The 19,900-nt window shown below is 36.5% G+C and overlaps 2 protein-coding genes across 3 annotated transcripts in view; one reads left to right on the plus strand and one right to left on the minus strand.

Moving 5' to 3' along the window:
* Positions 1-2,001, plus strand: part of LOC111325722 (trans-1,2-dihydrobenzene-1,2-diol dehydrogenase) — a 4,476-nt gene extending 2,475 nt beyond the window's left edge. Inside the window, exon 4 of the mRNA XM_022929588.2 lies at positions 706-2,001. Within this exon, the coding sequence (XP_022785323.1) occupies positions 706-862 (157 nt within the window). The 3' untranslated portion in view covers positions 863-2,001. The remainder of the gene's footprint in view (positions 1-705) is intronic.
* LOC111325680 (1-phosphatidylinositol 4,5-bisphosphate phosphodiesterase beta-4) overlaps positions 1,917-19,900 on the minus strand; it is a 47,139-nt gene continuing 29,155 nt past the window's right edge. Inside the window, exons 22-39 of one of the 2 annotated variants that reach the window (XR_015995327.1) lie at positions 19,815-19,866; positions 19,177-19,279; positions 18,197-18,361; positions 17,227-17,326; positions 16,713-16,817; positions 16,457-16,545; positions 15,333-15,555; positions 14,228-14,277; positions 12,839-12,904; positions 12,373-12,488; positions 12,158-12,233; positions 9,992-10,090; positions 9,382-9,458; positions 9,128-9,229; positions 8,284-8,341; positions 6,857-6,943; positions 3,350-6,187; positions 1,917-3,201 (exon numbers count right to left, since the gene is read on the minus strand). Coding sequence is in view for 1 of the 2 variants with exons in the window: in XM_022929542.2 (XP_022785277.2) it covers positions 6,092-6,187; positions 6,857-6,943; positions 8,284-8,341; positions 9,128-9,229; positions 9,382-9,458; positions 9,992-10,090; positions 12,158-12,233; positions 12,373-12,488; positions 12,839-12,904; positions 14,228-14,277; positions 15,333-15,555; positions 16,457-16,545; positions 16,713-16,817; positions 17,227-17,326; positions 18,197-18,361; positions 19,177-19,279; positions 19,815-19,866 (1,664 nt within the window). In the remaining variant the exon portion in view is untranslated. Of the gene's footprint in view, positions 6,188-6,856; positions 6,944-8,283; positions 8,342-9,127; positions 9,230-9,381; positions 9,459-9,991; positions 10,091-12,157; positions 12,234-12,372; positions 12,489-12,838; positions 12,905-14,227; positions 14,278-15,332; positions 15,556-16,456; positions 16,546-16,712; positions 16,818-17,226; positions 17,327-18,196; positions 18,362-19,176; positions 19,280-19,814; positions 19,867-19,900 lie in introns of both variants that reach the window. The other variant, XM_022929542.2, reaches the window with a different exon arrangement.

Below are 19,900 nucleotides of genomic sequence, written 5' to 3' on the forward strand. Positions count from 1 at the left end.
GATTACTGTGATGTGGTCTGGCCTGTTTTCTAGGAATTGTGGGGAGGGGGCATCTGTTAGATTCACCTTTATTGATTGTAAACTGCTATTAGCAATCTGGTAAAGTCCCCCACATAGTGTTGTAACACAACTCGTAATTCCTCATTGATTGCTCCAAGTAGTTGTTCTGTTATGACTATGACTATCTCTATCTGAGGTTCACCCTAAAGAGTTTCTCAAGGTCACATTTTGAGCACCAGCCTTGAACTCTTAATCTGACCGAGGGCTAATGCTCAAAGCATCAGCTTTTGCAACTCTTTAAGATTGCCAATTTCCATTCATTTCTTAACTCAGTTGAGGAAACCAAATCATAAACTCTCAGATCTGCAGAATTAAAGGGTTTCCAAGAGAACTGCTAAGGGACTTGACACTTGTGTGAATACAGACACAAGGCATATAATCACCTTGCTGATGGGAATGTAGTTTTAAAAAATCTAAAAGATAACATAGATTTCTGCTAGTTGGAACTGTATTTTATTTTGTGTAAATAGTACAATAGTGTACTTAGAACAAAGGGAAAACATATTGAGCTGGTAAAAATTAATTTTGACCTGAAATTCTTTATAAACCAAAACAAAGATATAATAGTCAGATTTGTCAATTAACACTAACAGCATACCTAGAGTACATTTGCCATGTTTTTCCGTTCTCTCTTTGTGCTTCTAGATATGAAATTGAAGCTGTCAGAAAAAGTTTACTGTCATCTGAAACACAGAACTCTACCATGCCTTGGAGTACAACTGAAAGAATTTTTGGTTGGATGGATGAGATTCGCCAACAGATTGGGGTTGTTTACAAAGAAGACATTCATAAGGACCTTTAGGATTGAGAGAGTACTCCATTTCAATCCACTCCCCTTCCCTGGCTGAAAACAGTGATTAGATACCAGGGCCATAGCTAGCATGAGGCAAGACGAGGCAATTGCCTCGTCTTAATTTTGGCCTTTTTAATTTTTTTCTTAAAGATTGACTTTTCTAAAGAAAAATGCCATGGAAAATCCTTAAAAGAGCATTTCTAAACCTCTAGATTTCAAAGTTTTCTGGGGGGCATGCCTCCAGACCCCTCTAGCGGCTCGCGCCTTTGGCGCTTGAAACTTGCCTCATCTTGCCCTGAAATCTAGCTACAGCCCTGGATACTAAAAGGAATGGCTATTGCTATCAAGGCAAATTAAAAACAACAAAAAAACAAATCCCATTCAACTTGGACACTTGATGTTTTTTCTTTTTTGTATAAGTATGTTAATCAGTAGTTTCACTAGCAACCTTTGTGGCTTCCTTTGGTGTTGATGTATGGAATCCCATGAAAGTGGTTCCCACTCCACTGATGAGCAATCTCGTGATCAGTGGGTAAAAAAGAAAAAAAGTGTATGCAAGGGTGGGAATGTGTATATAAAATGAACATGAAAGTTAGTGTTAAAATTGAGGAAGCTACTTCTGAAACAGCATGCTCCTAAACTCAATTAAAAAATGTAAAAAAATATATAATTAAAAAAATAAGAAATAAAATTAAGTTAAACTTGGACTCTTGATGTTTCTCAAACACTGATGCTTTATTCAAATGAGTTTCTCTTCTTGTACTAACAATCAATATTTGTGTCTTCTCTTGATAATTATACTATTATCAACAATCAAAGAAACACTGACGAGAAATTTTCTCTTACATCAGACGTATTACTAAATCTGGATGAGATTTGCTAACTGATTCAGGGGCTGTTTACAATAAAGACAATCAGAAGAACCTTCAGGGTCAATTTGTAAACAAGGGTCCTTCATACCAACCCACTCCCCTAGTCAAAAACAGTGGTACTAAAACAAATGACTATTGCTATCCAAGCGAAAAAAAAAAAAAAAATGGACTCTATTCAATTTGGACACATATTTCTCAAAAGCAGATGCTTTATTCAAATGAGTTTTCTTTTTATACTGACATTCAGTATTCATATCTTCTCTTGATAATAATACTTATGATGCATGATCCTCGCAGTAGATAGCGCTATTTAAGCAATAGCGAAAATCAGACCGGAAAAAAATCAGGCCTGTACGGGATTCGAACCACTGACCTCTGCGATACTAGTGCAGCGCTCTACCAATTGAGCTAACAAGCCAACTGGGAGCAGGCCGTTAAGTTGATTCGTAATAAACCCGTGAAAGTGATTAATGAGATACAATGAAATATATGAAGTTCATATATTTTGTACTGCGGTATTAGATACATATGATGCACGATCCTCGCAGTAGATAGCGCTATTTAAGCAAAATCCTCTGCGAGGATCGAGCATCATATGTATCTAATACCGCAGTACAAAATATATGAACTTCATATATTTCATTGTATCTCATTAATCACTTTCACGGGTTTATTATGAATCAACTTAACGGCCTGCTCCTAGTTGGCTTGTTAGCTCAATTGGTAGAGCGCTGCACTAGTATCGCAGAGGTCAGTGGTTCGAATCCTGTACAGGCCTGATTTTTTTCAGGTCTGATTTTCGCTATTGCTTAAATAGCGCTATCTACTGCGAGGATCGTGCATCATATGTATCTAATACCGCAGTACAAAATATATGAACTTCATATATTTCATTGTATCTCGATAATAATACTATAAAAATTATTATCAACAATCAAAGAACTACTGACAACAAATTTACACACACATCAGACCTGTAACTAAATCACTAGAGGTTGACTTTGAGAAACATGCTGCAGGGCAAAGTTTTCTTGCAGTGACAAAGATTTTCACATGAAAAATTCTCTACCTCAAATGAACCAAACTGTGCCTACAATTTGTCCATTAATGTTGGCATTTCAATCAGAAATATTTTAAAGGAAGGGTTACATATTTAACTAAACAAAACTTTGTAAGACCAATAATTTAAGTGGCAAAAGCTTGTGTTTAGACTTTTGTCACAAACTGTAGATCAACTTCTTATCATCAACTATACAAAATAGTTGATATCTAACTCGAAGTTAATAATATAGGACTGACAGTGTTTCTCCACATGACTAGGCGTGAAAATTTGTTTATCTAAAAAAAACTGTCAGCTTTTTTGTTTTTCATCACTTAAAATAACTTTAAATATTACATAACAATCAATATGTACTATGGTTGAAAAGAAGAGCTCCCTCTATAAAACAAATATACACATCAACATAATGCAAACATCTGGCTCCGGTTGTTCAAAGGGCGGATAACGCTATCCAGCAGATAAATCGCTATCCAGCGGATAAGTGTTACCAAAACGTACTGCGCTCTCCACCGGATAGAGATTTATCCAGTGTATAGCGTTATCCATCCTTTGAACAACCGGGGCCTGGTAAATTACTATGCATATTAACAGTAGACATGCCACCTGGCACTAGCAGTTGTTTCTATATACAATTAACTACCTAGGGCATATTCATAAAATCATGATATGGCTCTCTCAAAATACTACAAAATAAAATTTTAATGATAAATCAGATATTGCCATGGCATAAAATGGATACAAATTTTATTCTGAAAATGTTAATTATAGTGGGGTTGAGCATGACATTTAGATTGAATAACAATAGTAAAAACTGAACTCCTTTTTATCTCTGCAAAGTCAGTACTTGCTTTACTGAAAGAAAGGTTTTTCACTGAAAGACAGGTTTTTTGCCGCTGTTTTCTTTGACATTAATCTAACCCTTTAGCTCCCAGAAGTGATTGACATGTAACTTCTCCCTCTAATATCCATACATTACTCAGCAAACAGGTAATGAGAATAATAAAAATAATCAGGTAGAAGTTATCCTTATCTCACACCAAATTATCCTAATTTATTTACAAGGAAATGTGTGGCAACTAGAAAGGAGATTTTACAATAAGATCTTGGGAGCTAACTGGTTAATGATTAACCAAAAAGTGAGAAAAGTCAGAGTCTATTTCTGCTGTTTGTTGTTTACATTCAGCAAAGATCATCCCTTTAAAGGAGTTTTGGAGAATTATCAACACCTTGTACAATAAATTTGTATCCAAAAGAGGCCATAATGTTTATAAGATTATTATTAGATATTATGTTTATCATATTATATTGAAATAGATATTAATGAAATGGTCAGATTAAAAAAAGAATGCTTGAATGCATATAAAACACTTCAGATGCAGTGATTTCTTGGGAGAAATGCCACTTTAACATCGGTCATGTTTTTTCATATCTAAAAGAGTTACATTCAGTAATATTGTCTCACAAAATTAAAGCATTTAGGACATCATGATTGTCAAAACTACATCACTATCTTCACATGTGAAGATGGAATATCTTATTACCATATGGAAACAGGAGTAAATCTTTGCATTTCATTAATATCTACTACATTATTGATTGAGCAGGAGAGCAGGACATAAAAATATTTGGCTCGAGGTCATGATGAAAGGAATGTGCTGCATTCTGTCTGCACATCATAACCAAGAGCCAAATATTTCCCATTTCAACCTTACTCAGTCAATAGACACATTTTATCACAGGACAGCCCCTCTCTCCCATTCTTTCTTTTTTCCTCTCTTGTGACAGTATAATTTAGCATGCAGCATTTTCAGGCCCTGCTGGCATTATCAAATACAGCTGTCAAATGGGAATTTCTGTTTTTTAATACAAGCACACATGGGGTAATACTGGGTCATATGATAATATAATTTACTTCAGTTTTCACTGACGTTCACTCGTTAAACAGTGAAACATTCATTTGGATTTTTGTTTAAAATCAATTACTATATCAAAGTATGTACCTCTTTTTATTAATTTCCATGCTTATATGGCACTTTTAGTGTAATTCCTCTATATCTTTTTTATATTAGTAAATTTTTCCTTTTTTCAGTATGTTTTGTGTAGTTACAGAGCCTTTAAAACAAAGTGATACAAAGTTTTTCTTAGTACCAGATATGCCATACATCCATGTCTTGTCTCACTTTTCATGCAGTAAATACATGCAAAGAAGCTGAGCTTTCCCATTTTCTTTTGCCAAACAAAATTATCATAAGAGTGTAAAAACTACTCCACAATTCCAAAAAGCCTCAACTATAAATTAAGTTGGAGAACACGCTTACTTTGCATGAAATGAATAAAACACTTTCTTGCTACAGCATTGTCCAGTGCACTGATGAATAAATTAAAATTACTTGTCTTGACAACTTTTTCTCACTTTAAAAATGATTGAAATAATTTAATGACAGACATGGTGCAAGATCAAATATTGAGCACAAAAACTTCACTTACTTTATTCAGAATTATTAACATCAAACTGACATAATCTTAAGAGCTTGTTTATGTGGAAGGGGGGGGGGGGACCCCAGGTAGGTGAGGTAACCTGCCTCAGTGGGGAAACCTGACCTGTCTATGTAATCCCTTATTTTATCTTGATCACATTCACATGATAGGTGGATTGCCCATGTCTAGCAGGTAAGGTCAGCCAGGGTTGCAATTTGCCATGTAAATGTCTCCAGGTGGGGAAATCACCTGGCCACATGTCAACAACCTCTAGAAACTTCATCTTAGGATTCCAGGGTTGTAAGATTATATGAAACCCTGAGCTATCTTCCAACTGTGGCAGGCAGGTTACTTCACCTACTTAGTAGGGTCCCCAACCTCTATGTAAACAGGCTCTAATTCTAAAAACAACCCATTAGATAAAGTCTACTCTGACAATCAAGTGTTCTACTCTACTGTTGCTGTTTAAAATTAAAACAATCATCTACTACTTACTTCCTTGGAGAAAAAGTCAAATGGACTTGTCTATAATACTGCCGTTATGTCTGTGCATCTTCTACTGATACAGCATTAAACCTCATTCATCTCGCCATATTGACATAAATTGATCCCAGTTTAAGGGCTCCATAACCAATAAAATATCAAATTCTTCCTACTTATAAATATCACTGTTTGGAACTAAGATTGAAACAGGCAAAACTTTCTGCTTGTCTATGCTGAGTTACAGTTTTTTAATATATATATTTATATTACAAAGGTTTGTTCAATACTGACCAGCAGTATTAAAACTAATATACAAAAGGTTACTGTTTGTGTAAAGGTTCCACATCAGTGTGTTGGTAAAACAGTCTGGAATGCGGTGTGAATAGCTTTCCTAGACTTTTCACCATTTGTCTTGATCTCATCTATGTTTTCTGACACAACCTGGAGAGATAAGAACATGTGTTTCAGATTTAAAGACAGAAATTAACAGAAAATATATTATTGTTGCAGTAAGACCTTCTTATTGATTATGCAATCAAATGCTACGATAACTGAGCTAATGCCAATCGGCAGATGAGCAAAATAATAAGGTTCATAGGGATCAAGACGTTTGGACTCTCATCAGCAATGTTTGAAGTATCCTGTGTATAAATAAATTTTAAAAAAGGTAAATTTTGAGTGAGAAGGTCACACTTTTTTTTGTCTCATACTTGACTGGAGTAAAGAGATGTTTATCATTCGACCAAAAATCTGGAATTTCTAACAGGAAAGTTAGGGGAAAGGTTAATTTTCCACAAAATACACCTTATCCAAAAAAAGGACTTCCTGCAAACAACTAAGGTTTTCAGAGTTTTCAGTAATTAAACCCTTAACTCCCCAAAGTGATTAACATGAAACTTCTCCCAATAATTTCCATACATTATCCAGCAAACAGGTGATGACAGTACTCAAATTAGAAGTTGTTGTCCTGATCTAACACCAAATTCTCATGACTAATTTACAAGGAAATGTGTAGCAGCTAGAGGGGAGAATTTATGATTAGATCTTGGGAGTTAAAGGGTTAAGGGTAAACTGATGGTACAAAGAATTAAAAAGGTTTAATATCCCTACTTTTTGAAATTCAACTTCCAAGTTCTTCCTCTCTTCCTTATGCTGGTTTTTTAGTTCTTCAAGTTCCCTTTCTTGTCTCTTTGACAACTACAAAGAAAAACAGATTTAGTTATACTGTAAGTTTTAGGTCAAAGCCTTTATACACAAGATATTTACTGTTTAATTTTCCCTTAATTTTTTTTTGTTTCTTTGTTTCTTTTACACCTGTTTGACATATAACTGCTTATAATACACTAAATGTCTGTCCCTGTAGAAAAAGTTCATTTTGTTCTCCCATGAGTCTCATGAAAAAATGTGAAAGTGTTGTCTGATTGTCTGGGTGAGTGTAGTCCTGAGAAAGATTGTTGTCAGCGGTGGTGACTGACATTTCGACAACCTGAGCAGAAGTCATCATCAGAGTCAAGGATCAGAGTCATCAGTGTCTTGACTCTAATGATGACTCAGGTTGTTGAAACTTCAGTCACTAGTTCCAACAACAGTCCTTCTTGGGACTTATTACACTCACCCAGACAACCAGACTACACTATTAAATGTTACCCCCAGTTTCAAACCATTTACTGCCTGAAAAAATCGTACTGAAAACCCAAACTGGCTGTTTCACTTAGGAGACGATATAAACCCTTTTTTCTCTAAGTGGTAATCTTTAATGAGGATGCCAACGTCACGAAGTGGTTTATAGAAGGGTCCTCAAAAGAATACTAAGTTTAGATTAAGAACAAGTTAAACATACAAAATGCAAAAGATTAAAAAAGTATATACAATCATCAAGCATCAAATATAACTAGTTAAAAATACAAGAATGTAAAAGGTAAAAAGAATATACAAAGGCAAAAAGCAAAGAATTTCGTTAAGAATCAAAGATAACTTTGGACAGGCCAGGTTTAAAAGCAGGCAGCGACTCAGCATTCCTTGATGAGGTGTCTAACCCATTCCATATATCAAGGGCATTGCCAGGGTGGTCCTGGAGTGCCCATGACCCCCCCCCCCCCCACGGTAGGCCTTCTTTTGAGCAAACAACCTACAATATTCAGGTGGTGAAACGCCATGACAATTTCTTGGCCTGCCCACTATACTCTCACTGCTCATCCCAAAACTGTAACATTAAGTAAAACATGCATGGCATGGAGGTCGACATGACAATCTGGTGAGTGGCCTCTGTGACCCCCCCTTTGAAAAATCCTGGCTACGCCCTTGTATATCAGTGCTAAGAGTGAAAAGTATCTAATTTCTTCCAAACAGTATCACCCCTGGAATCAAACATTAAGGTCACAAGAATAAGGAAAATGATAGCAAACTCAAGATTGAAGCTCTTGATTATAGGACAAATTCTCCTTGTCAGCACCTTAGGAAATGTATAGAGTACAGTATGGAGAATATGCATACTCATGTAAGGGCGTAAAGGGTTTAAGGTATATTTGTAAACTTACTCTTTGCCTTTCATCGACGAACTGTTTGAGATTTTGCTTGTCTAGCTCTCTCTGTCTCCTGGAAAATGGTAAGAGAAACGAGATAATTATGTCCAGAAATGCATGGCAGATTTGACAACATTTTGTGGACAATTTTGATAGATTTGAAGTAATCTATCAATCCATGGAACTGATGTCAAGAGTAAGGTTTTTGAAGAAATTACACATGTGAAAAGGTATGACCTGGCTAGAAGGGTCCCAAAGAGTAGATGAATTCGGCGAAAGTGATGATTCTAATTAAAAGAAATTTTGCCAAAGTTGTTGATGAAATTGAACGGTTTGATGAAATTTTGTCAAATCTGCTATTTTTGTTAACCCTTTAACTCCCAGAAGTGATTAACATGTAACTTCTCCCAATAATATCCATATATTATCCAGCAAACAGGTAATGAGAATATTCAAACTTATCAGGTAGAAGTTGTTACATTGATTGAACACTAAATTTTCGTAACTAATTTACAAGGAAATGCGTAGCAGCTAGAGGGGAGAATTAACAATCAGATCTTGGGAATTAAAGGTTTAAGAAACCAGCTGAGCCTATGCAACAAAATTAATAACCCAAGAAAGAAATATTACCCATGGCATGTTTAGACGAATAAACTACCAACACTCAGACTGAAAAGATGACGGGGGGGGGGGGGGGGGGAAGCTGGGAGGGACAAGGGAGTTAACACTGCCCTGAAAAGCTACCTTAGATGATAGGCCTATCCAGTTTGTTAGTAATATCAGTTTATAGTAGCTCGCATTATGTCTCCTATCCTCTGCTGCACTTTACTTTCATTGATGATTACAATGAAAAAAATACCTGTCCCTTTCCTCTTTGGACTGGATATTTTTGTCCTGTGCAAGTGCTTTGGCAGATTCCATTGACTGCTTTGTCTGTTTCTTTGTTATCTCGACATTTTCCCTTTGGAAAAAAAAAAGCAATAATAAGATATGAAGGTTTAAAGGAAGTTTATTTGTTTGAAAAATTCTAGTCAAATGTGACAATTTGTACCTCTTATTTTGCACCTTTGTTTAATGACAGTTCAAAAATTCTACATAAATACAAATACTTACTTTTCATGTCTTGCAATAACCTCTTTTACTTGAGTTTCATGTACAGAATCCATCACTTTCTTCAAAGTCTCAAGTTGCTATAAAAATAAATTGTCATTCATGGAGTATTTAATTTTCTCCATGAAAGATTAAAACTAAACTATACTGCAGTTGTGGAAAGAAAGAAAGAAATAAATGTTATATTAGTATGATCCAGTTATTCCACTCTCTAGAATATTCAACTGGTTCACATAAATAGCTCAAACTGACAAGAAGTGTTGTGTTGATGCCCCAACCCTAGCTTCCAGTGTGGTAAGCATCTGAATCATCTGTGCGAGGGTTTCAATAAGTGGTCACCACTTCCCATAAATACTCCTGGGCAGGGCTAGGGAGGGAGGGAGGGAGTCAATGGGTGGAAAAAACTGGGTTCCCAAAACTATGACTGGTTTGTCACTGGGACTTCCAAATGAGTGGAAGTGCTAATTTTTCCTGCATATGCCAGTTAAATGCATCACATCGATGTATTTTACATTCAGTAATTCAAAGTTGAAGGATTTCAGAATTGCTCTCTGGGAATTATTAGCTCTCATATGACTCATCAAGACAATTTGCAAAAGCAAATTATTCTTACCATGTCTGCTTGTAGTTCATAGAGTGCAGTCTCTTCCTCAACCTGCCGGTTAATCATGTTTATCCACTCCTCAGTCTGGGTGGTTAATTTTTCCTTTGCCTGAAGTTACAAATAATTAACATCAATGATTCTAAAGTGCCCTACCAACACAATGAAAAGACAATTTTGTTTGATCATGCTCTTCGCGTAATGCAGATTCTATGCTATACCAGTTTTAAGTGTAGCTCTAGAAGTAAGCTGGTTACTGATAGTCAGTTTTTCTGCACATTCATCCACAGGTCAGACAATCTCACCCGCTTTTAGTCAGTCAATGTCTGGTGCTCTCTGTCTGTCTGTCTGTCTGTCTGTCTGTCAGTCCATTGGTCTATCTAACTGTCTATCTGGCTTCCTTTCTCCCTGTCTCAGCTGTCTATTTCTCTGTCTTTCTATCCGTTTGAGCTGTCTGTCTATCTGACAATCTATCAGTCTGTCTGTCTAACTAAGTTTCTGTCTGTCTGTTTCTGACTGTCTATCTGACGGTCTATTTGACTGTCTCTGACTATCTATCTGTCTGTCTATCTGACTGTCTATCTGACTATCTATCTGTCTGTCTGTCTAACTACCTTTCTGTCAATCTATCTATCTGTCTGTCGGTGTGACTACCTTTCTGTCTATGTCGTTATCTCTGTCTGTCTGTCTATCTGACTGTCTACCTGGCTATCTATCTATCTGTCTGTATGTCTGACTACCTTTCTGTCTCTGTCGTTATCTCTGTCTATCTGTCTATCTGACTGTCTACCTGGCTATCTATCTATCTGTCTGTATGTCTGACTACCTTTCTGTCTCTGTCCTTATCTCTGTCTGTCTGTCTATCTGACTGTCTATCTGGCTATCTATCTATCTGTCTGTATGTCTGACTACCTTTCTGTCTCTGTCGTTATCTCTGTCTGTCTGTCTATCTGACTGTCTACCTGGCTATCTATCTATCTGTCTGTATGTCTGACTACCTTTCTGTCTCTGTCGTTATCTCTGTCTGTCTGTCTATCTGACTGTCTATCTGGCTATCTATCTATCTGTCTGTATGTCTGACTACCTTTCTGTCTCTGTCGTTATCTCTGTCTGTCTGTCTATCTGACTGTCTATCTGGCTATCTATCTATCTGTCTGTATGTCTGACTACCTTTCTGTCTCTGTCCTTATCTCTGTCTGTCTGTCTATCTGACTGTCTATCTGGCTATCTATCTATCTGTCTGTATGTCTGACTACCTTTCTGTCTCTGTCCTTATCTCTGTCTGTCTGTCTATCTGACTGTCTATCTGGCTATCTATCTATCTGTCTGTATGTCTGACTACCTTTCTGTCTCTGTCCTTATCTCTGTCTGTCTGTCTATCTGACTGTCTATCTGGCTATCTATCTGTCTGTATGTCTGACTACCTTTCTGTCTCTGTCCTTATCTCTGTCTGTCTGTCTATCTGACTGTCTATCTGGCTATCTATCTATCTGTCTGTATGTCTGACTACCTTTCTGTCTCTGTCCTTATCTCTGTCTGTCTGTCTATCTGACTGTCTATCTGGCTATCTATCTATCTGTCTGTCAGTATGACTACCTTTCTGTCTATCTGTCTGTATGTCTGACTACCTTTCTGTCTGTCTGTCTTCTTGTCTGTTTCTGTCCTTATCTCTGTCTGTCTATCTGACTGACTATTTGACTATCTATCTGTCTGTCTGTCTGACTGCCTTTCTATCTGTCTGTCTACCTTTCTGTCTGTCTTTCTGTCTGTCTGACTACCTTTCTGTCTGTCTGACTTCCTGTCTGTCTATGTCCTTACCGGTCTATCTATAACTATCTGTCTGTCTATCTGACTCTATCTGACTGTCTATCTGTCTGTCTGTCTATCTGTCTGTCTATCTGACTGTCTATCTGTCTGTCTGTCTATCTGTCTGTCTGTCTGTCTATCTGACTGTCTATCTGTCTGTCTGTCTATCTGTCTGTCTGACTGTCTATCTATCTATCTATCTATCCGTCTGTCCATCTAATACTGTATCCCTTAGTATAGTCTGTCACACTCCACCTTTCTATTAATGCTCTTGACTTGGATGTTTCTGATGAATTATAATTATTTATCAGGTTTGTATACAAGTTAGACCTTTATACTTAATAAATGATAAATTTTAAGTATTTCCTTTACCATGTCAGTTTGAGTCTTGTTCAGATAAAGCATCTTGCTCTCATGAACTTTTCTTAGCTCTTCTGACCTTTCTTCTCTGCAAAAAAATTATAAAAATAAAATAGTCACACATTTAAATAAAAAATTCAAATTTTAAAACCTGTTTGAAGCGAAGATATACTGACTTCTCCGAACCCCAGTATCCAATAGAATAGTAAATCTGCAGCTACACTTACCCACATCGCTTGACTGCTCTCTCAAATGTTCTTATTGCTGTCACTTTTATCTTTTCATAGTTTGTTATGAGCTTTTCAAGATCTCCTGTGTGAATTCTTTGCATGGCTGTACGCTCCTACAAGGTAATCAGTTAATTCATCATCAACACCACTAATCCCCTTTGTATTGCCATCTGTCACTCGATGCTTGCTTCTTAACCCAACACAATTTCTTTCATAATCCCTCAAAAAATTCCTAATAATTAAGTCAGCATTTGTCTACATGTCCACGCATAATTATTGTTTTCACGGCCATCAATCTTCCACTTTTAAGTCTTTCTCTTAATCACTTGTTTGTTCTCTGACATAAATAACATTGAAAGATTCAATTCATGTGATGAACATTTATAGCAAAGAACAACCAGGCTACATTTTAAATATTTTTTAAAAGATCTATTTAATCATTCATTCAGATTGTTTTACTCACCTTGGTGTATTTTTTTACGAGAGTTTCATTTTCTTTTTGATGTTTTTTGAAGACCTTGAGAAATGTCTAAAAAGTTATCAAAAGCACAAAACCATCATATACATGTGCATCAAACATCAATGCACCACTTTCATATTTTTCCTGAACTTGTTATGGCTTGTGGAGAAACATAGTTTGGAATTTGCTATTATTTCTGTCGGAAATGCCTTTTCTGACAATATACTCACGACTCACTTTCAATTGAAAAAACTGAACAATTTTATTCCGACTGCTCTAAGTTCACCAACTCTCTCACCATGTGCTTTTTTCTCTCATCCCAAAATGTTTTTTCTTCAGTTCCCAGCCTCCTTGGCTATGCTAGCTAGGGATGCCTGACTAATCTTACGATTGGGCATAAACAAACAAATCAATGCGGCTTAAACTCAACATAATCTTGACATTTCCAGTGCCATAGAATATTAGATTTTTTAATAATAATAATATAGATCGATTTTTATAGCGCATTTCCATGTAAATGCTCTAATGCCCTTTACAACACTGTGCTGGGGACTTTTGCAGACTGCCAGCCGCAGTTTTCAATTAATAGGAGAAATTTTACAGATGCCCCCTCCCCCCATTCCCAGTAAACAGGCCAGACCACATCACTGTAATCTCATGATGTGGGTTCTTTAACGTCCCCTGCCGAAATTAACTAATTGATAGGTGCAGGAGACGGGACCTCCGGCTTTACGTCCTATCCGAGAAGACGAAGCAATGTGAGTGAAGCGTCTTGCTTAAGGACACAATGTCAAACCCCAGCCAGGACTTGAACCCAGACCATCTGACCCACAGTCCAGTGCACTGACCACTGGACTACTCACACCTTCCACTAATGGATTTTATCAAAACCTTAAATCCAACAGCAGGAGCCAAAATGTGTGACTTGCAGGACATTTTTTATAAAAGCCTGAGGTCTCAAGGGCTTTGTAGTTCAATTATATCGCTCAGAAAAATAGTTTTTCAAGCTGATTTAGTCATTAATTAGAGATGCTGCCATGAAGACAATTTAATGAATCAAGATTTGAACCACACATCATGTATCTCAAAAACATCTACCTTCACTTGAACCTGAAAGAGAGCTATGAGGGCACCCATAAAACATAACGAGCCTGTAGCTTGCCTAAGCCTCTTGGTTTCTATACAGGTTTCCTTGCCACATGCTAAATTTTCAGTTACATTATATCCATGTATATGTAATTCTTTTTATTTCCAATGATGTTTTTTAATTATAAGATGGCAAAATAAACAAATAATTTATTCCAGCCCTTGGATCATAGACTGCACTAACTCTTTTACACATTCTAGACATTTGAACAAATTAAGAGATAAAAGGTTATTAGTAACAGTCACCTTGTCCTTTTTCAGTTCTTCAACAATTACCGGAGAAAACTTAAAGTCATCTGCATAAAAAATGAGAAAGAGAAAAAGAGTGCATGATTAAACTGAAACTGGGAAAGCTTCAGTCTGTAGCTGCAATCTACCTTGATTTTTGACAGTTTTGCACATCCTAGCTTTGAGGCCCTGATAGGGTAAATTCTGATGGGCAACATGGTGTTGAAACAGGGACATCAGGGAAATGAAAATGCGACTTCAAGCACAACATTGATGAAATTGCGACAGCGACATCAGAACCTTCCAAAATGGTGACATGACAAAGTTTGACATTCAGATGGGTGACATCTATACCCCCCCTTACAGGGCCTCAGCTTTGCTTCCTTAACTGTTTCATACCCAAGATCTCATCAGTAATCCTCCTTACTGTCTGCTATACAATTCTTATGATGATAGTTCCGAGAATTTGGCATTGAATCGACTAATACAACCCTCATTGATATTTTTCTTCATTTATTCTTACTCATGACTTCAGGGCTGTGGTCTACCAGCACCCAATGGCCTCTGACACCTTACTTTTGCTCTTGGGCAACTCATGAATCTTAGTTTTTTAATAAAATGCATACGCTGGGCACCCTGGACTTCACAGTTTCAGAGCACTGGGCTCCCTTCAATTTTTTTTACAGCACAGCCTTGCACTTGTCTGCTTGATATTGTATTTGATATTGTGGGGAGAAATTCTGTCTTGGTCAGTCATGGGAGTTGAAGAGTTAAGCTTTTTGTTCCTTTAAGTATTTAAATTTTTTTTAACCATTTCTTTCCAACAGGTTGGTTACAATCTCTTACTATTTTAAGATCACAGGGTTTCCATCAAGAAGTGTAGAATGGCATCAAGTAACAGGGGAACATGCATTTCTCCTGGTCTGAACTAACAGAAAAATTTCAGCCCACCAGGTTTTGGCTGGAGTATTTTAAGTAGTAACCACTGAATTCTCCATTTCTGATGCCTTACTGGTACTGTGAAACCATCAATAGCAACATAATGAAAACAAGTTAGCCGACAGATAGTTTTGCTGTAACAACAAGTAATCAAGCAGTATTACTTAAAAACCGATCAACTTACGTTTCTTTGGAACATTACTCTCGATAAGGGTAAGCTCTGATGAGGATCTTGCACCACCATAATTCAATGTTGCAACAGATTCCCGAGGTCGAGCTGGAGCAGGTGAAATTCCACCAGCAGTACTGATGGAACTTAGGGAAGCTGTATTCTTCATTCTTGATAATGAATTAGAGGACGGTGAAAACTTAAAAAATGAGGGAAAATTGCTTTGGGGGTCTTCCTCCTGCAGATAAATATATAAAATACCTTTAATTATGATATATTAAAACAAACAAGATCCAATTTTATAACCTGCTACAAAGCAACAAATAACTTTTCTAACAACTTGTTGGAGGGCGAGTTCACAGATTTTTGAGTGAGATTACAATTATTCCAAGAGCACACATTTACAAGCCTTTTTTTCGCACGGATGTATTTAAATATTCTTTCTGGAACAGATATATTGATTGTTGGAATAAGCTACCATCCTCTGTCGTAGATCATGAATCTGTAAATAGCTTTAAAAAAGCATTGAAAAAAGTCTATCATAAATAATTTATATATCTATAGCATATTAAATTTTTTTAAATTCTTACCCATGCATAATATTGTTAAAGTATTTGTATAGATACATGTAATTTATTACAATTATAATATGGGGGTATAGTTAGCATGGGGATTAAGTTCCTTCCTCTATAACCCAATAGAAATGTAATGTAATGTAATATAATGTGAATTACGATTACGATTACAATAAAGCTGTTATATAAATAATAAAAATTAGATATGAGATGATAGATAGCCAACAAGGTGCATAGTACTGACTGAGTTGGCTGTAGCCAATCTTGCATCCAACAATCACAAATGGAATAATTGTTTTATTAAATTAAATCCTGTACATTTAAACATTTGGAGCCTTTTTTCAGCTCTACAACAGTTGGCGCAATTATATTTCTATGTAAGGTGACTCAGTATAAGAGGTGATAAGCAGTGTTGAGTGAACCAATCAGAACACTAGAAATGCAATAAATAAGGATAACTCTTATCTATTCTTTGTCAGGGTAATACGGGTATCATCTGTCCACCACTTAATTATATATGGCAGCTACCTGAGAAAATACTTGGACAAGCAATGAAAATGTTACCTCATCAATGCCATACGCAAGCATTTGAGCAGCTCTCTTGTCCACTGCAGACTGGTACTTTATAGGCTCTGACAGTTCATCAACTATGGCTATTGTTGGAACAAAAAATCAAACCTAACCAAAAATACTGAAATACTGCTACTGCAGAAAAAACATAACTTCTCCCAAAACATAGTAAGAGGTCGCTTACAGATACACTTGTCACCGCTCCCTTGTGCACTTTACAGAGTTTTAGCTAATGATACAATGCACATACCTGTAAATCTCTCAGGAATGTATGTCTTCAGGGAAATTTGACAAAACAGTGTTGCTAATGGCAGTGGCATGTTGTTCTCTGTTCTCAAGGAAATATGGCGGAATCCTACCAAAAAATTAGTAATAAAATACCAATGAATATAATTAAGAATATATTTATCTCTGACTATAATTAAACATACAAGTGCAACTTGTTTAATAGACTTAAAAAAAAGATCACATCACCCAGTAGACTGAAATCTTCCCTGTTACTGGCCATGGCCAGGGGCCCGTTTCTCGAAAGTCCCGGTAACTTAACGGGCCTGAAGCCATCTTTTAAAATAAAAATTTAAAAGATGGGAAAGCAGGTTATGACATCCAAACCAGTCCTTTTTGTTTCTTTAGCTGATAGTTTTATTGTATCATTTTCAAAACTTTTGAAATTCCCATCTTGAATGAAAACAGAACAGCTTTACGGGCCCATTAAGTTAGCGGGACTTTCGAGAAACGGGCCCCTGATGACACAAAGCTCATACCTGACTGTAATCCATCTAAAGGGATAACCCTCTGGGCAATCAGTTTATCGTTGTCATCCACAACGCCAAATCGCAATAGTGCAAGTTCTGGAAATACAACCTACAGCAAAAAACCAAATAGATAGTTTATTAAAAACCATCATATTAACTAACAAGAGAATGCAGTTGGGCTTCCAAAACAGAAATGGAGTGATGGTCTTGAACATTTGTAAGTGACTCAGGCATATTGGCCATGACACCTTTTGCTATATCTAAGGCCATGTCAAGCTTCTATTTAAATATCTTTTGACAGCTATGAATGGTTTAGTCTTGTCCCTAGAGCCCACTTGATTTTTACACTGTTGGAGCTTGATAACCAATGCCTGTATAAAAACATCAGTATAGCACCTTTTTGAAAGATAATTTATATGACAGCTGCAGGGTCATTTTCAGTTAGACTGTGGCTTTTCCACAGGAAACCCAAGTAATAATGTACAATGAATTCAAAATTTTATAATTGTAATTGTTAAAGAAGAGGAAGTACAATATAACCTCTGTTTTGGAATACTCTCTACTCAAGAGGTGCTTTTTATAGCTCTCAAAGTACCTCTGTATCCTGCTTTCACTGTGTAACTTTTGTATCTGTTATTTCCATTAACTGGGCACTTCAAATCAGAGGACACTTTTTCTAGTCCTATGAGTGGCCCATCTATTATGTTCTTGAAAGGGAACATCTACTTGCAACCTATGTATCTCTTATCTTCTTTAGAAGGGACCTCGCCAAACAAGGGATGCTTTTCCTGGCCCCAAAAGAGTCCCTTTGTATAACCATTGCATTAGTTTCCTCCATTCAAGGGACCTTCTCACTTGGGGAACTTTTTTCAAAGTCCTTATAATAGCTCTAAATGGGACTGTCCTTTTATTTAAACTGTTGTGAGAGCCACTAAAAATTGTTCCAAATTTCTTTTATGTACAATTATAATCATTTTACCCGTCTGAACTTGAATGTTTCCTCTTCATAGACTGGATCCATGCCATTGTTTGGAACAAATTTTGTCTTGTATTTTTTGCGCAGTGTATCAGTCGGAAGGCCATACATATCCACCTCAACACAGGTGCTTATCCTCTTATCTGACAAGAACTGCCCTGATATCACCTAAAAAATGAAACATTTTTAATTATGAGGTTAGGCTCAAATGAGCAACCAAAGCCCATCACAGTTAGCAGTAAATTCATTAACATTGGTAGTAACAGTAATACCTATAAGTATAACTTCTTTACGAGAACTATAAAAGAATGGAACACACTAACTTCTTTTTTATTAGACCAGCCATCTGTGGACGATTTTAAATCTACTATTATAACGAATTATCTTAGTTCCCTCCACTGATTTTGTATATTTAATATTATATATATATTGTCATTATTATTATTATTTGTGCATTTACTTATTTCTCCTTGTAACATTATAGCACCGCTTTTTTCTAGTAGTTTTTAGTTTTTCACATGCAAATTCACAGTGATGGGAAACCTTTGTGAATTATAGTATATAAATAAATAAATAAACAGTTTCTGAAGCAGGTGTGTTAAATTTAGATATATTGCTTATTTCATTCACCCTATGGGATGTTAGTTCATGACAGGTTACCGTTCAGGGCCAGTTTTCAAAGGTTGATTAGCACTAACCCAGGGTTAAATCTGGCTTTCTTTATGCCTCTGTCCTTGCGACTTTTCTGGGATAATTTTCTCTATTCTTTTTAAGGCATCCAGTGATCAAGTTGTAGAAAAAAATATTTATACTGAATGAAGTTAGTGTGTGCTGGGTTCATACAATGTGTTCTCTATACAGATGGAGTTTTAACAATATTAATTAACATTCATTTGAATCTTAAGTTGATTACTACATGCGTGACCCCTACCTCTAACCCAACCCCTTGAGCTCACCACAAACATTCACCCTTTGATAAATACCTTAACAACAACTGAAGCAGCAACCATTCCATCTATGACTGACTCAGTGAATGGATCAAACTGTCTGTCAGACCGTCTCATGAGATCAGGTTTGAGTAGATACCTACACCAAGCACCAGAAAACAGCTGTGTAACTCAAACTTTGCATATCATTCATGTTGGAGAAACCAAACAACTCCTATTTAAAGCAATACATCATTAAAATTCAGGTATGCTTATAAGGAGGGACAGTTTTTCCTCTGGTGATGAATGCTAACTTAAGAACAATGCCATGGGGATGGCTGAAAAGTGTGGGTGGTAGCAGACTGTAATTGTAGCACGGGAATAAAAAATCTTAACAAGCCTATACTGGCCCCATGCCTGATCCCACTTAACTGTCCCTGTTTTACAATTTTTAAGCTTCTGGGGTTTTGTTTACTCCACCAAGTCACATTTTATTAGGTTTCACTGAAAATTTAGTGGTACATCCATGTCTAAGTCAAGGGACACTCATACAGTGATGGTATTGAATACACATAAATGGCCCAGAAAAGGTTTTAACCTGGACCACAGGATCACAAGTCCTCTCTATGTAGACTACAAACCCTCAATAGCCTAGGTGCTTACAACCTAACACACAGTGATGTTCAATGACATACCCGCATCTTTTGTTGTATTCAAATTTTCCATCATTCAGTTGAAAGGCTAAGTCTGTGGAGATTAACAATGGAAACGTAATCCTACT

The sequence above is a fragment of the Stylophora pistillata genome, chromosome 14, assembly GCF_964205215.1.
Source record: "Stylophora pistillata chromosome 14, jaStyPist1.2, whole genome shotgun sequence".
Lineage (NCBI taxonomy): Eukaryota > Metazoa > Cnidaria > Anthozoa > Scleractinia > Pocilloporidae > Stylophora > Stylophora pistillata.